Below are 17,312 nucleotides of genomic sequence, written 5' to 3'. Positions count from 1 at the left end.
AGCTCTCGATCAGATCCTTGAAGATTGAAGTAATCGGCAAATAGCCGATACCTTAGAATGTCAAGCAACTATGTCAGTGGTTTGATCCGGCAAACTCTTTGCACTAACACACACGCACTTTTACTGCGTTGGTGCAAGCGCTCACGCATCTTTTAAAATGGGCAATGAGTGGAAAAGATCTAAGAAGTATCAAGCAGCGTTTGACGAAGTGTGGAAGAGGCCAAGAAAAGCTCCTGTCATAGCTCGCAGATCATTAGAAGCCGTTTCATGTAGTCTGCGATGCAAGCAATTATGCTATCGGGATGCAGTGATGCGACATGATGCCGAAGGCTAGGAAATTGTTGTGTCTTATTAGTCACAACAGCTCAAGTCTGCAGAGAGTAATTATCCTGAGAGATTCTCGACATTAAAGTACATGTTGGCAAAGTCATGCTTGTAATATGCACTTCGTTATTTACGCTGATCACGCTGTAGACAGCTGTAAATACAGCAAAACTATTGCGAAGAATGCCAATTTGATTTTTCTTCTTTGCACAGTAAGATTTTGTTATACAAAATAATCCTGGCAAATTAAAGATTCTTGCCGTTTTACTGTCTAGATATCAGGATTATGATCCGAAGAGCAAGAATGACGACACGAACGGAACGTTTCGATTCTATGAAGACGTCATTGCATATGCTGTAGGAGTGAGAAGCAATGTTCGAGAAGAAACGAGTGGGGGTTACAAGCACAACAAGGATGTCAAAAATTGACTGTAAAATATCAAGAATCCTTCGGATAAAATATATTTCATGGCCTCTCCAAGAGCAAGATTGAAAATCAATCCTTACAGCATGCGTCATAGTTGACTGTTGTATTACGCAGCTAATGAAGGTGGTCGAACGATAATCGTTGTCCACAATGATGATGGTTTGCGTTATATACGCTTGCATAATTATCATTCCAGCCTTCAAATGACCATCTCGGACAAAAGAAAACGTTTCTCAACTTGTCTAAAGATTATAGCTGACCACATATATTCGAGCAAGTTCGCAAAGAGCAAAGTCAACTGGGTCTACTTAGAATCCACTACGTAGATTGTCCGTCTTTCAGGACAAGTGTATCCCTTGCGCTGAATAATTCAAGGGGTCACTCACATTTTATGTGAGCTATAGACTTCATCTTTGATTGCCGGCGTTACAGTTGTAGGGAAGGTTTCTGGCTTTTATATACCGCGGCCAAAGAGCCACAATCAGACCTTAAGGCTGTCACAGAGTGAAAAGTGAAAGGTGACTTGATGAAACCTCTGGACGACATGACAAGTCCTGAGTAAAAGCAAGTCGATGACTTAATCTTGAGAGGGCAAGCCGTGTGATTTGTTTGAGACGCAATTGCGATCGCTCAGGACATACACTACACGAATAAATTCAAATACAGAAGCATGAACAAGCAACTGAATGGTCTTGACTAACTTAGCATTGCTAATTGCCTAAATACAGTCCAACCTAGGTAGCCTGAAACTTCCTCCAAGGTTCATTAAACCTATTCAAGTAGTGGCTACATGCAAGACATACCTACACCCATGCGCCTACATTCTATATTTTATGTGGTTAGACCTTCCAATCGGATCCGCAAATCTTATCTTATCTTATCTTTTGCAACGAGCGTCCCGATTATGAATCTTCTCCATTTGACCGCGAAGAATCACCCACTCTTTACCCTGGAGGACCCCCCCCAGCGTATAAGTGTTGCACGACATCCATGGACATCAGTGGCCTTGGGCAAATATGGTACTCAGCACGAAATACCAGTTTGCCTTTTCGACAAACCGCCGTCGAGCTATTTCAGCCCTCTAGATCCGCTCGATCTCCGCTTGAACCTTCTCGAATCTATTTTCAACCAAGATGTAATGCTGAACGCTGGGCTAGACCATCGAAAAGCAGATCACCAACTCAGCTCTTCTCAACAAGATAATTTTTAGCATTAGCAGACTTCGTGGTGGGTGTCGTTCGTGCTAACAACGATGCCAGGTTCTGACATGCACAGAGATCTCTCCGCAGCGCATTTCATAGCTCTTGAATGCCTCCAGGCAAGCGTTTCAGCTTATTATCCGGTGATGCAGCTGTTCAGGCGGTATCGTGCAAACACACAAATCTTCTACTTAAATTTGTTAATATCGCACAGAGCACTGAGGATCAAACGTGGAGATCCTCATCAAACATTCACAAATATTGCTCAAGTATATGCACTTGATAAGATATTTGCCAAAAGACGAGTGTCTCTCTGGCGCCCGCCAAATTCTGCTTCGGAGATGCTACATCAGAGCACAGTCTGCGGAGACATACCGTGGATTGGCCACATTCAATATAGCAACGAGAATTGGCAAAGTTACTTGACTTGGACACTTGAATATGTCGAGTGAAATTTCGTCGACATAATCTCGCATTATCAATATCCGAATTTCAGCATCAAATAAAAGTTTGGTATGTGGACATCAAGGATGCAAACGAAAATCTCATATTTGCCTATATTTTTGCACATTAACTTTGGGTCTGTATTTCCATGTCATCAGTGACGTTGTGGCCTTCGCTAAAATGTTGCGTCATACTTCAAACCAAGCCAGCGAAAATTAACGTGTCATTGGTTTTTATCGCCAGCATAAAGCGGCACATGAGCAAATCATGTTGCGACAAAAAGCTAATTGCGTTTTAGTATGCTCTTGTTGAAATCAAATTTTTGCTGTTTGGCTCCAATTCAATTTTATCCTGCGTCATTGCGCACAACAATATCGTCATCACAATCTTCACGGGAATGGTTAGATAATTAAACATCTTTGATTAGTATGCTTGCAATGTTACGCACAAATTGAGTGTTATGGTAGCGGATGCAACACTGGAAGCGTAGACACCACATTGTCGGATGTCACGATGACGGCATTAACTTTCTCCTGTTTAGCTGAAATATTGGAAAGCAATTCAAGCAGAGATGTGGCTTACATCGAAGTGTTTGAAAGCGCATTTATACCACTACTTCTCGCTACTAGGCTAGTTATATTACAGCACAGATCGGCCTGAAACACAACGCTGGGTGGTAGAGCCTTAAATACGAAAAATGTTTGAGGCATATGATAAGCCTCTTGGAGATCATCGCGGTGTATAAAGATGCATTGCTTAGTCAGCGCTATGCAATGGTTGTCCAAGTTGTACAGATGAATTAGCTTTGTTGCGGCTGTGCAAAATGTGTCAGTGGTTAAAAACCTCGCATTCGGCTCTTGGAAAAGGCCATTAACGTGTCACGCAATTTCAACTCCAAGGATGAAGTCAATCTTGTGACGCACTTTTCTTCATAGGAAAACACCACATGATGAATCTCTCGTTACCACGTTTTGATTCTCCTTTGACAAAGGATTAATGCAAGCGCAGGAATCTACAGGCTAGCTGTCTTGATTATCTCGCTCGATTCTCTGCAAAGGCCCTCATCAAAAACGGACTCATACATGACGAATCAATAGCACAGTTTCATTCCAATACACATTGATTCGATGTTCTTACCGTTGTAAAATTTGTTGTACACATCTTTCTCAGATACTTCACGAGAGCTTTTGCCTTGAGTAATGGGAGAATCTTACCTCATCCAGGACTTACCGGCTCTCTTCATTCTCAATTGCATAAAATTTCAAACTACAAATTCGTGAAGCTCACTGTTTTGCACGGTTGGCACGCCACTCGTTGCTGCTGGATCAGCTATACGTCCAACCGTCAATCAGGATTATTCTTGGTGTCTCATTACGTCAAGACCCTTCTACTCGCGTCTTACACTTACCTGTCTCTACAGGGTTTTGAATTCCATACCGCGGCACATTGTTGCTTTGAATAGTCTGTACGGAACCAGAATATAGAGCTGCGAGACGCAGCCATTCTTACTTGACCTGCCAAAATATTCACTGGGGTATGAATCTAATGGATATCATTATCATAATACTCATGATACAGCGATATACCTTCGCTAACTAATGATGTATCCGAGATGAACACTGATGACCGCAGCTTGGACGTTTTTGCCTTCTGAGCCTCAATGAAAGCACATTGATATCATTGTCAACCAATTTTGCCAGCCCCTCGGAGAAGCGCTTTCGCCACTACTATTTTTCAAAAGAGGTGGGATGAAGTTTATCTGGTAGAGCAGTGCGTGGCTCCCGATGTTTAACATCTGAATCGATCCATGGATTCAGGTCCAGCTCCAATTGACATTATATGTTACCAGAGCTCTAAAATTTTACATGAAGATTAAAGCCCTTAGACATTCCCCTCCCGTCGGAATCGCACGGGAACCATATTCGTGTTTATCATCGTCAATGTCTCCGTGTTTTGTGAGCTGCCCTCGTCGGTGCGTGATGTACGCACCGAGCATTAATCTTGAAATTACCAAGATTTTCCACTGCATTATAAAGCTCGAAACGTTGATGTTCGTAATCAACTAACCTCCGTTGTGAGCTTCACCTCTTCTAAAAAGAAACTCTAAATTTAAGACTGAGTCACATTGACCACGCCATACGTGGGATAAATCAAAGAGCCCAAATGCTTTCAATAAGACCGCCTTGCGACATCCTGGACTCAACCTATTCCAACAAGGGGCTTGGCGGTCGACTTTGCGTGAAAGCTTGACCTTTTGCAATCTTCAACTGCAATAACAGAGATAACTCAGAGCCTATGTTTGGCACTGCCACAAAAACTGTATCTTCGAGCTCTATCGTGCTGTCATCAGCTAAGAGATCGTTCTTATCTTGTTTACTTTGGCTGCAATTCGTCACATGGGGTACACCTAAAGAGCCTCAATCTTCCGCACTGCAACCAGCTTACGCAAAACGTTAAGTATGCTTAGCATTTCAGTGCGACACTGACCGCAAGCTCGAGGCGCCATTTCTCCGTTTGGAACATAGCCTAATTGTGATGGGGTTACACGTAGCCTGGTATGAAAGAGTGGGTCACACAAGATGGTTTAACTGTAAATATATGTGAATCACACAAGTTGGCGTAATCACACAATGGTGTGGCTACATCGTAAAAATAAGCCACTACGTGGCGGGACTGCCAGTACTTAGTTAGAAAAACTAAGGTTTTGGATATAGGCGGCTCTGCCGCAAATAAAACATTTAAGCACAGTCTCAAATTGGAATGGAAGAGTTTATTTGCCTTGGGTTATGGTTTTGGGTACTCTCGGGGATAGCGGATTGTGAATCGCATCACTTGTTTTGGTTCTAGTATAGAACGAAGATCGGCGACCTTAAGTAAGTTTTCTCCAAGCAACGATCTACGGCAGCCCCGCTGAACTTCGTAGAGCTCTAAGTCAATCTACGCCTGAGTCGTTACGACTGATTCTATGTGAGGATGGCACAATTCTCCTATTTGCCCAGGGCATGCAGGTCAGATGATGTCCTTGCTTGGCCCTGAAGACGTGCAACACCTTGCTTCGCAAGGTCCTGGGTGATAGCGCTCGCCTAGAGGCGTTTTTGAGCTATGATATGCCCTGCTAAAGCACCTATAGCAGAAGCTGTAGGCGTCGACTGCTTCCATGACGCTACCGTCGACGATGGATGACTCCTCCCGACCTAGGCCGCTCATGGTGAGCGTTAAGACTTTCAAAGGTAAGAATGGAGAGAATCTTCTGCTCTGAGTAAGAGAGGCCGAGATGTCTTTGACATCCGCCAAGCTCCAAAACGAGCAACAGCGCGTGGCGTCAGCTATCTCCAGGCTTGGGGGCTGAGCGCGAAAATGGGCACTGACGTGCGATACTTCGGTTGAGGCGGCGTTTTTCTCATGGGCAGAGCTAAAGCTGCAGCTTTTGCAAGTGTTCTCGCCGCCAAACCAGGCACATCGGGTGCGATCGCGTTTCTTTGCCACCCGACAGGGCAAGAAGGAGTTTCTGGACTTTGTCCAAGAGTTGTGAACTCTCATTACCGGGTTGGCAGCCAATTTTTCCCCGAGGCGGTCACAGTGACCGTCTTACCGAAGGGTCTCCACACTGGCATGACCAAAATGGAAGTCTTCCTTGTGCACACGTCCTCTTTTAAAGAAGCGGTGAATGTGGCATTGAATATCACATTCACTGCAAGTCGACACGTCTTGGTTGGAACACACGCCCTCAGAGACCGTCGAGCGGGCCGGAGCCAATGGATCTCAGCTATGCCTAGAAAGAGGAGGTAGAGCTCCAAGCTGCCGGGCAGCGTTTTAACACTCGACAGTATTTTGTTTCTAACGACACTAGTCACCTTCGGACTAGTTGTCCCATGCGCAAGGCGCGTCAAGGTTCATCGAACCGACGTTCGCTTCCCACCAATCTGGTTTGTCGCGGGAAACAAGAGCATTCAGTAGGCGCGGGGCGCCCTAGTGGGGAGGAACTGAAATCTGTTGAGTCTCAAAGAGATAAAGGGCAGGGCCCATCCCCGAAGAGCATTGTGATCTTGAACACGGAACATGTATGCAAGCCGGGCTTGCTGGTTGTAGAAGCAATCGTGAAGAGTTTTGTGAAGCCATGAAAGATCCTTATCGACTCCAAAGCGTCAGGCAACTATGCTCGACGCTCCACGATCAAAGGAAGTCAGCTGCATGCTGAGGCGCTGGAAGCGTGGTGGAGTGACACCGTTACTGTTTTCTTGGCGACGGGGACTTGTGTCACTGTGCCAAGGGTTCCTGTGGTCCTCGGAGTCCATTTCCTTAACTTCGATACCGTGAAACGCTGCTTAGCCTTAGACTTGGATTCAAGGTATAACCTTATCATTGGTATGGCATAGTATAAACACCATGGGCCATGATTTGATTCGAGGTCGAAGACCTTGGGCGCTACGCGCACGTCACCTGATGGAGCTTGGCGAGTCTTGAACCCTTGGGCTCCTCTGCTAGAAAGCAGAAGCGCAATTGGCGCGGGCACTGGACCGCGACGGTCTACGTGCTGGATATAGGAAATTCCGACTTGTCGAACACCGAAGGTGTACCGCGCACGAGTCGCGAGCACGGCTCGCGGGCTATATGTGGAGTGGCACGTAACCCACTGAGCAATGCTCAAGTATCAAAACAGTTGCTGCATGTTAAGAGTGACATGGTTGGATGTGGTCCGAGGCTTCGAGGGCGAGTCCCCGTCATGCGCGTGGAGTTCACGTAATCGACTGAGCACATCTCACGTTTCGATGAAATTGCTGCGTGCCAAAAGTGGTGGTCGGGCGAGGTACGAGGTATCTAGGGCAAGGCCTCTCTGATGAGCGTGGAGAGGCACGTTATCCACTCGACGAAGACTGCGGTATAGCAGCTCTTTGTCGAATGTTATTAATAACATCAAGGCTCCGATGGAGCAGGGAGTGTGTCACTAGACGACGCTGAGTGCGTGTATCCACTTGTTTTGACGAGACGTAAATCCTCTATAGAAAGGAAATGGCAAGGCCGTATATTATCTTCAAGACGCATGGGCGTCGACCCTGACCCAGCGTATGTCTACCGTAGACGATAGCGCACATCTATATACCGATGTCAGCATTATAACGGGGGTGAAAGACGATGACGCCACCCTCGAGGCTATTCTCGCGGTAGATACTATTCTTGAGCTGGACGAGATGGCTTTCGAAGAGTCTGGCGGTGCCTTGAAAGCAGGCAGTTTAGCCGAGGTGGTCATTATACAACCGAACGAGGAGATTAGCTCGACGTCGCTTGGGATGAAGCTTTCCTGGAGGACACCACGAAAGCGATAAGTAGTGGATCTTGAAGGATCTCACGGATCCGTAATGTACTTTGGTAAAGGAATATCATGACGTCGTCCCCAAAGACCCGCCGTCAGTCCTATCTCTGGACCGAGGTGTGCATCATGAGATGGACCTAGTTCAGGGAACCAAATACTGCGTAACACGCCAAATGGCCTCTACCCAAGGAGCTGTAAGACGTCATTGATGCCTTTTTCAGCGCAAAACACGAGGCAGGATTAGTGCGTGAGAGCAAGTCTCCCCATTTGACACCCACGCTTTGTGTCCGGAAGCCAAACGGCAAGTAGTGTATCGTTCACGCTTAAAATAAGCTCAACGCTGCCATCATTCCGGCACAGACGCTGGTTCTTAGGAAGAATGTTATCCGGAATAATATGGCTGGCTAGACAGAGTACAGCGCACTCAACTTGGTCGATGGGTATTTCCAATTGATCATGAGAGTGAGTAATATTCCGCTGACAGCGGTTAGTACTCCGTGTGGGATGCTCTGGAAGTGGCTGGCGATGCCTCAAGGGCTGTCAAATGTACCAGCAACATTTGATCGTCTTATGACGCAAATGCCCAGGACCCACCGGGTGTATGCACACACATACTTTGACGACATCTTCGTCCACAGTACGGAAAGAAATACGAGAAAAACCACATTGTCCATTTGAGAGCGGTGAATGAGTGCATGCGCACGAATAAGCTGTATACTAATGTTCGACCGGAAATTTTTCTCTTTTTAGGGTGTTTCATTGGGAAGCGTGGCCTTCGAGCGGATACCGCAAGGTCAAGGCCACTGTGGACCGGCCGGTTCCAAAAGCCAAAAGGACTTGCGCAAGTGGCTTGGTCTCGCCAACTACTTGCACAAGTATAGAGCAATCTATGCGACAATGGCACGGCCATTGTCAAATCTCTATTAGAAGTATACGAGACACTGAGCATTGGGGGGCTTCTGACAGGGTCAAAGGCAGCCTTCTCAATGCACCAGTACTGGCGTGGCTGGACCCCAATCGTCTTTTTAGTGTCGTCGGTGACGCTTCGGACTTTGTCGTCGGCTGAGCACGTCTGCAAGTAGACGCCGAGGGGCGAGATCGTGTTATCGCGTTTGAAATTAGCCAGCTTGAGGCTGCGGAGAGGAACTACCCAGTCCATGACAAGGCGTTACTTGCAATGAAGTATGTACTTGTCAAGTTCAGGGTGCACCTGCTGGGCTCAAAGCCGTTTGTGATTCACACAGATCATGCGTCATTACGCACTGCGCTTCTGTCGCCTCACCTCTCGCACATGATGGCCAGGCATCTCTCATTCTTTGCAAAATATCAATTCGAGGTGAAGTATATGCCAGGAAAGCAGAATACTTTGGCTGATACGTTGTCACGCAGACCGGACTACGAGCTTGATCATGTCACGTCGGTGACGTCGTCAGTGAGGAATTTAATATGCGCTGCACACGCGGGAGATTGTATATGTGTAGCGCTGATACAGGTTCTCGGAAGCAAGGAGTTTAGAAATTTGAACAAGAAGTTGTCGGCGCGATTGCGCGCACGGTTACACCGATATTTGTTTAGTGACGCGTTGCAGTATTATAGCACCGATTCGATGGATACGCCACGAAATGTGGTTCATCACGATGAGAATTTGGAATGAAGTATCCTCTATGAGGCCCACGACACCCAACTCAGTGGTCATCTCGGTCGTGAGAAGACGTACAGCTCGGTGAGTTGCCACTATTGGTGGCACAAGCTGGACAAATGGTTGAGCACATATGTGCGCACGTGTGGTACGTGTCAGAGGATGAAACCATCTCCGAATGCGACGGCGCCGCTGGCCAGTTGAGCGGTACCATCCGGGTGTTAGTAGTCCATGAGTATGAACTTTGTGTTTGGTCTGCCGAAGGACTCGGCGGGCAACACGGGTGTGGTGGACGTTATGGAACGTTTGAGCAAGATGGCTCATCTTACGGCAGTGCCGGATACCATCGGTGTTGTGAGTACAGCGAAGCTGTTTGTGCATCGTGTCTTTTGACAACATGGACTCCCGGAATCGATTGTCTCTAACAAGGACCCACGCTTCACTGGGAGTTTTGATTGACAAGCTTCGGGTTCTGGGCATTAACTTGACTACGTTAACAGCGGACCGATGGTCGGACTGAATGCGTGGATCGAACCATCCGCGGACCGATGGTCGGACTGAATGCGTCGTCGAAGGCGTTCTTTGCAGCGTCTGTGCTACGACGCCGAAGCGCTGAAGATCTATGTTGCCACTTGTATAGTTTGCACTGCACAATGTAGCGCACTCATCTACCGGCTACACACCGTTCTACGTGAACAGGCTTGTTGATTTTCGCGTCGCGCTGACGCCGCCATCCAATGGATCAGTGTTTGGGTAGGAAGGAATAGCCGAGGAGTTAGCTGATGTCAACCCCCTCACTGTCCGTAAAGAAGTCGATGACTTCCTGTCTACCAGACTGCGTGTCCTACGACACGTCTGCGATGCGATGGCTGTAAGCCAAGACATTTAGATATAAAATGCACACAGAAGAAGCAGAAGAAATGTTGAAAATGTTTTGATCGCAGTCCTGGTTTTTTCAAATGCTAAATACCTTTTTACACATGCAATCTCTGTTGTCTTTAGGACAAATTTACGTCCACGGTTTACTGAACCTTTTAAGGTCGTGGCCAAGCGAGGCCTTGCAAATACGTGAAACTTCCGAGAAGAATGCGCACCCACCCGGTGTTTTATGTGATTTGCTTAAACCGTGCCGGGATCCGACGTAAGTGAACGCGAAAGCGTTGCCGCCGTGGCGGCGCCCAAAGGCGTTTGGCCACCCAGAAGCTAAAACAGAAACTAGTTTTGAGCACGAAGTGCAACGATCTCCGTTTCCAACGACACAAGGCGCTCCACCGTTGCACGTAGGGACGTATTCGTCTGCTTGATGGCCAGGAGCCGCTCCGACAGAGCACGATAGTAAGGTAGCCGGCGCACAACGTGTTTTTAGCTCTCGAGGTCCTCGACAAAGCGGTATGTGACCTCGGCAAAATGCTCGGCGGAGTGCCAATGACGACGGAATTTGTCCTCCAACACTCGAAGAGTATCGCGAGTTACCGGACGGCGATTGACCAAGTTGTCATCGTTCGCCGCCGACTCTTCTCGATGACGTCCACTCCCACGTGGAACGCCTTTTGGGTCGACGTCGTCGACGGGATTTTATCCAATATCTTGTGAAGTGACGGGGATACCCAAACTCCGAGAACTCGTGAGTGTTTGAGGTGCCACTTCGGCAAGACTGTCCAGACGTCGTAGACGCTTATGATCACAAGGATCATGACGCTTCGCACTTCTCGGCAGTAGCCCGGGAAGCCGTGGGGCCATGAGCTGAGCTCAAGCTATGACCCTGAGCTGCTGCGATGGTAGAATCACCCATGTGAGAATCCACAAAGCTCGCGGGAGCATTATGGAGTATGCCATGTTTTGCGAGGCAAACGATACATAGAAAGTAGGCGTTGCGCCTCGTGTCTGACAAACTAAAATCTAAGATAGCGCTCCACGCGCACGTCCACTTCCTTTTGGCTCCACTGTAAGTTAGACAGCGAAGAAAGCTTCCAGTGCCGCTGCACCCGTAACTCAAAAAGCACATTATCATCTGCATCGGATTCGCCAGGGGTGGACACCACAGGAATGATCCGCATTGCGAGAAAGGAGCACCTCTTTTTTGAGCTCGAAGTCGAGCGCGGTACCGATCCATTGGGTACTCTTGGGGTACCAAAAAGCGAGCTCGCAGAGCCTTCTGCTGGTCAAGCTCCGATGTGTTGTTGCCGGAGGCCCGACTACAGACGCCTAACGATCGAGTGATCGCGTCTTTCACTTCAGTAGCGGGATCCGCCGAGCAGAAACCGTATTCCACACGAGGGTCAGGAACCGAACGCGGATACGAGCGCATGAAAGCCGCCCTGTGGGCAGCCTTCAACTTCTGCTTCTGTGCCTCGTCCAGGCAATTGGTAATAATACCACTTTCCCCGGAAGTGAGAGGTCGGAAAAAGGACACGGTGTCCGCAAGCAGGGATCATGTCGCGACGTTGACGCACCTTTTCCTCCCCTTTTTTCCCATCCTGGAAAAGAATTTTTTTACTCATAGTCGACTTCCTCCAAATCCTCGTCGAGGAAGTCCGTCGCCCGTGGCGGCCGCAGTGTGTGGCGCCCGGTTGCCGAGGGATTGGGATGTGCTCCTCGTGAAGCCGCGGGGTACTGTTCGAAGTTGCACCGCGTGCAGGAGACGAAGGAGGAACTGACCGCGAGCATCCTGGGTGTTTTTCGTGTCATTGACATAGGGCTCATTGAGCAGAGAATGCGTGAAGATGGTTCAAAGGACGCAACGGCGTCTCAGACACGCTAGCCTCGAACGAGGCGACAGTTTAATGTAAAATTTAATGAAAAATCTGATTAAAACAATGTGGGTACACACAATTTTGGTGGGAGAGAGTGTAACGAGGTAACACGAACCCTGGTATGAAAGGGTGGGTCACACAAGATGGTGTGACCGTACAAATGTGTGGATTACACAAGTCGATGTAATCACACATTGGTGTGGCTAAACGGAAACAAGACGCTACATTCGTACTAGTTCTTGTATAGAACGAAGGTCAGTGACCTTAAGTAAGCTTCTCCTGAGCAAAGAGCTACGGCAGCCCCGCTGCACTAATTCATGGCCATCTCAGATCAGTTTTCCGCAAACTTTCTGAGCAACCAACCTCAGGATCGTGTTTTAGCATTAAGCAGCAAATTGATGATCTATCAAGGCACTGAAGCTGTGGTCCCAACTCAATTAGCAGTTGTTTAACTTGTATCGATAAGTTAATCCGTCATCATATCCCTCCCCTTCGAGAATAACGTTGCTAGGGGATTCCGTCACTCGAGGTCTCTTTTAAAGACCAATTCGATTGGCGATTGAAGTGCAAATAACTTGACTTCAGTCATACACGTATTGGGTACTGGTTCGCTGAACATCTTTGTCAAATGGGGCAAGTGCGTGTTTTCAACATTCTCTCACTGTATTAAATTTGGAGGTACCTGGTGTCATGGGCGTTGCGGCTCGAGGATATGTAATGAGATCTACATCATGTTTAACTTTAATTGACGATTCCATTTATACAGAGTTTAGCGTTTGCTTTGCTTCAAAGTGTGATGCAGAGAGCTGTGCGAAGAGATAATGTCTCTTAAAGAGTAAAATATTTCTAATAGCTAATGGTTTGTACCTACTGGTACTTTTCTCGTGCGCAGTAATCAAGTTCAATATTTAATAACAAGTGACCTTCCATATTATTCGCAAAGGCCTCGAAGCATGTGACAGATGTCAGTTGTGTGACGCCATTCAGTAGCTGATGCGGACGAACACATAGCCTGCATTAAACTATTCCACCATATTGCAAGTCGAGCGCAGTGTGACCTCGAGTCGCTATGGTGATCGACCTTAAAAAAGATATCAAGGACTTTTTTGTCAAGGCGCATCAAATTTTTTTTAAGTCAAAATTTCCGGATGAAATCGAAGATTTGACTACAAGGTAAGACGACGACATGTATTGGTTGCAAAAAATGAAAAACAGTGTCTCTAACACTTTTGTTCCCAGCCAGCGGGTTCTTGCTACATCAATGTTTATGAAGCGCACCCTATGACATCTTCATACGACATCAATGAGTGGTCCCAGGCGTATTCCAGCGCTATTTTTTTTTCCGGATCAAATAAAACCTTGCTGGTTGCCGATGAGCTTGAAAAGGCGCTACGTGCTTCACCTTCGTCGCTCACAAATTGTGCTACAGGCTTTTCCGTTTCCAGTGAGATCTCGGCCAGTACCCAGATTTTTTCGCCTTCCGCATTGTTAGCCGATGCCGCGGATTCATCTCCCTCATCATCCGCTTTCTTGAACACATTTGACTTTGCCAGCATTACAGCACCGCCTATGGCGGCACCTCCTGCTATGAGACACGGACCGATTGACGCCGTCAATCCGACAGCTCCAATGCTTTGTAGAATTGCAACGGCGCTGCCACTGGCCACTCCACCACCATTTGCGACTGCAGCGGCTGACATCATGGACGCAGCCGTCGAACCGCTAGTGATCCCCGTTGCTGTAAATCCAATGAAATTGACTGCTGACAACGTTAGGCCCCATATACCTGCTCCTGTAGCCGCCCCAGTCGCTGTTCCTGCTGCTATCCGTATCTTTTCGTCAGAGTTGCTTGTAGATCCTGAATCAGTCATCGTTCTTGCGCTTAATCTCGAATGATATGTTTCCACGTAGCTGTTTGGGACTGCTGCCTATTTATTTGATGTGAAATTTATATGGCATACCGCTCGACAGTTTGACCGTCGCGTACCGCATTTCGCATGCTGCGCCATACTCAAGTCATAAGCGCTTTCTCGACAGAAAAAAATGTAATACTCAAAGAAAGAATAATAATTATTTGATTAGCGAATCTACCGCGTTTTCTAAGATATTACACTGTCAAAACCGGTATGACGAAGTTGAGAGTTTTTTCGTCATTCTCAGCTGAGCATCTGATGGTTATATACAGCAATGTTCTCTATAACTAATTTATAAAATGTTGACAAGCAAAGTATGATCTTATTAAGTTTGACAATATGGCTGTCTATTTTGACCCACTTTTGTTCTTCTATAAAGCTGATATTTTTAGTAAATATAAAAGATGCAGGCTCATTAATCTATGGAATTGTGTTATGTAATTATCAATAGAGCGAAGTACGCAGTTTAACGTACATGGATCGACTAGAATGGCCCATTCCTATACTACATTACTGCGTTAAAATTCTTCACCTCTAGAAGCTTGGGCATATCCACACGTATAGCTTTGATCGCAAACTCTAAAAACACAGCTTTTGGCCCACCTGCTAGGTCTTCTCAAATAAATATACTTCGAGTCCGAAAAGCGCCAGCATCTGGGCAGTTAGCTGAAGGTTCACTGTGAAACGTTTCGATCAAAAAGTCCATACACTTGTCAAACTCAATATCACTCGGCTCGCAAGACGGTCCATCCAAGTAGCACGGATTGCCTTGTGTAGAGGAAAAGTCTATTGCTAGTGGTAGTAGTTTCTCATGCCTGTTACTTGGGACCATGAAACCGTTTGAGTTCGACATCATGCCCATCTGCGCTTGCATTTGCATTTGCATTTGCATTTGTAGCTGCATAGAAGGAGACGCACAGCCTTCACCAGTCTCACCAAGCATTTCCAACTCGCCTTCAGCTGCAATAGCTAGAGATGTAGCTAGAATTGAGTCATTAAATTGCTCATCGCTACAGAGCAACGCACTGAAGCGCGACGACTGTTCCATGAGAAAAGTTGGACTGTGTTTGCCACTCATACGGACGTTGCGAAGCCGCCGCGCAATCTTTTGACGATACTTTTGCGCGTGAGTCATGGTCTGGCGTGCCGTGCGCGTACCCACATGGTTTGCAATGTCTTTCCAAGGACCCGATGGGAACATTTTGATGCCATCCACAAAAAGTCGGTGCTCCTCTGATGCCCATACTCCACGGCTCTCAGGTGTCGCTTTCAACTCCTGTTTCCACTCACCAGCAGCTGCTGCACTCTCAACCATGTCTTTAAACGACATGGTGACTCTATGCTGCGATGATGACACTTAGCACAAGCGCGGGAAATGTTTAACTGATACGCCGTCTGCAGAGCGCTTTTGGCTGCATGAAGTGCTCTTTCTAGATCGGTAACATTCCCTGTCGCTGCGCAAAGCACCTCCCTCACTTTCAAGAGCTTATCAGCCAGCAGGCGCTCACAAAGATGACGCTCTTGAGGAGGCAAAGCTCCCGACTGATTACCAGGATTTAAACCAGCTTTATTAGAAGCTAAAGAAAAATTAAGACCACCACAGAGCAAAATTGTGGGTAAGTAGTTATAGCTAAGAATCCTGATATTACGGTATTTTGTAAGATTTAACTGTGCAGAGGCACAGCATTATCTGTTGCTGAGTCCTTATTAGGGCTTGAGCATTTGGATACTCCCGTTCTGTGACACTTGAATCGTTTCAGTGCAATGCTCACTCTCTGTGCCCACAGTGAGTCACAAACATAACCTGTACCGTAACTTTCTTAGTGGTCTTACTTGTGGCAATTATTTCAGGATTTGACTGATGCGCGGCAACATGAAGCGAACTCGTTCGTTTATTCTGACTGTGGTTCCGTCACCTCAATTACCACAATTCCGTAAAGAGATATGAAAAGTCCGGGTGGCACTAAAAATTACCAGCAATTGGGTCCCACGGAAAAGTGTTCATCGCTAAGGTGTTTATATGCTAGTAGCAGCAGAAAACAAGCAGAACTTCTCCGTACGTTTGTCGTCTAAGATTCACTACTACATACCATGTACACTACCATGTACACACATGTTATACTGTACAGCTGCCTCTGAACACAAGTTGTTTGCACTGAAACGATGGGCGGAGGCTTGCTAGTTTACACACGGCATCTAACACTACCACGTCCGGTCTCTAAGCTCGCACTTCAGATGGTTCCGGTAGCATTTCAGCATAGTGCCGGACACCTCATGGCCAGCAACAGGGCGCCAAGCCAAAATGACGTTGAAGTTGATGGCACAATAAAAATTCTTGTCCATCATTGCTCAAGAGAAACAACATATTGTGACAGGGGTGACGTCGTGAGAACATTCCTACCCAAGCCATCTGACGTCTATGCAATGCAGTAGCTTCTGTCTCACTGATGTCTTGCTCTTACTTCATCCTGGTCAATTAAAATGCTATTAGATGCTCCTGATTAAGTGTTTACTTCCATTCCCAGCCTAAATTACCTAATGATATAGCGAGATGACTGATCAAACTGCGCATTGGCAGATCTTTCAAAGAGAAGATCCATATGGGATTACTTCCAGAATGTCGACGTCGACAGTGAACGTACGGCGTGTCATGCAGCTCAGCTCTAGGCACAAGTATTGTGATAGCATCGTCTGTCGGCTAGTGTTGAACGCACAAATAGTCTTCTTCTTTGTGATCTTTACTTATGGGTCGATTGGATTGATGATACGTTGGTTGCAAGACTATCGAATAAAAATGCATAGAGATTACGTTTACTATCATATTCAGAGAAAAAAGATATGGTAGGGATGATTTCTGATACAAACCTCCAATTTAAATCATTATGTATTTTCAAGTTAGTTGCTTTTCTTAGACATTTCTACGACCGCACCTTTGAGCAGAAACGATGATAACTAGCCCAAATGCTGAACCAGGCGAACAGATGTAGTCCGGATGCCTATCGCACACAATCTGATTATTGATAAATTTGTGCTTTTAACATAATTTATATATCGAAGCTATAATATCAACAATACTGTAAGAACGTATTCGTATGCACTGAAGGCCCATTGCGTCATAATTTGCGTCAAAGTGATCTCTGTCTCGTGGCAGGATGGCAGACTCGGTCACTAAGGCTGGTAAGTTGACATGTGCGGTGTACATCGCTTAAGTTTAAGGCAGCACATTAGTGAAGTGTACTATGGCGTACACTTCCCTTGTGACGGGGCACACGGCACCTTGCACAGAGGAAGCTTGACTTCTC

General features: G+C 46.7%; 2 protein-coding genes across 2 annotated transcripts; both read right to left on the bottom strand.

Moving 5' to 3' along the window:
- Positions 1-13,362: 13,362 nt before the first annotated feature.
- Positions 13,363-13,968, bottom strand: PHALS_06829 (Interferon-induced 6/27; the record flags this gene model as incomplete). The annotated part of the gene is made up of 1 exon (XM_024720184.1): positions 13,363-13,968. One exon carries the CDS (start codon positions 13,966-13,968, stop codon positions 13,363-13,365), a length of 606 nt encoding a protein of 201 aa, XP_024585408.1.
- Positions 13,969-14,828: 860 nt separating this feature from the next.
- PHALS_06828 (myb-like dna-binding) lies at positions 14,829-15,340 on the bottom strand (the record flags this gene model as incomplete). The annotated part of the gene is made up of 2 exons (XM_024720183.1): positions 14,829-14,872; positions 14,929-15,340. The coding sequence occupies 2 exons, from the start codon at positions 15,338-15,340 to the stop codon at positions 14,829-14,831; spliced, it is 456 nt and encodes a 151-aa protein (XP_024585407.1).
- Between the last annotated feature and the right edge of the window lie 1,972 nt (positions 15,341-17,312).

The sequence above is a fragment of the Plasmopara halstedii genome (genome assembly GCF_900000015.1).
Source record: "Plasmopara halstedii genome assembly, contig: Scaffold_3060, whole genome shotgun sequence".
In the NCBI taxonomy this organism is placed as follows: Eukaryota; Oomycota; class Peronosporomycetes; order Peronosporales; family Peronosporaceae; genus Plasmopara; species Plasmopara halstedii.
This window is presented reverse-complemented; position numbering and strand designations above follow the sequence as displayed.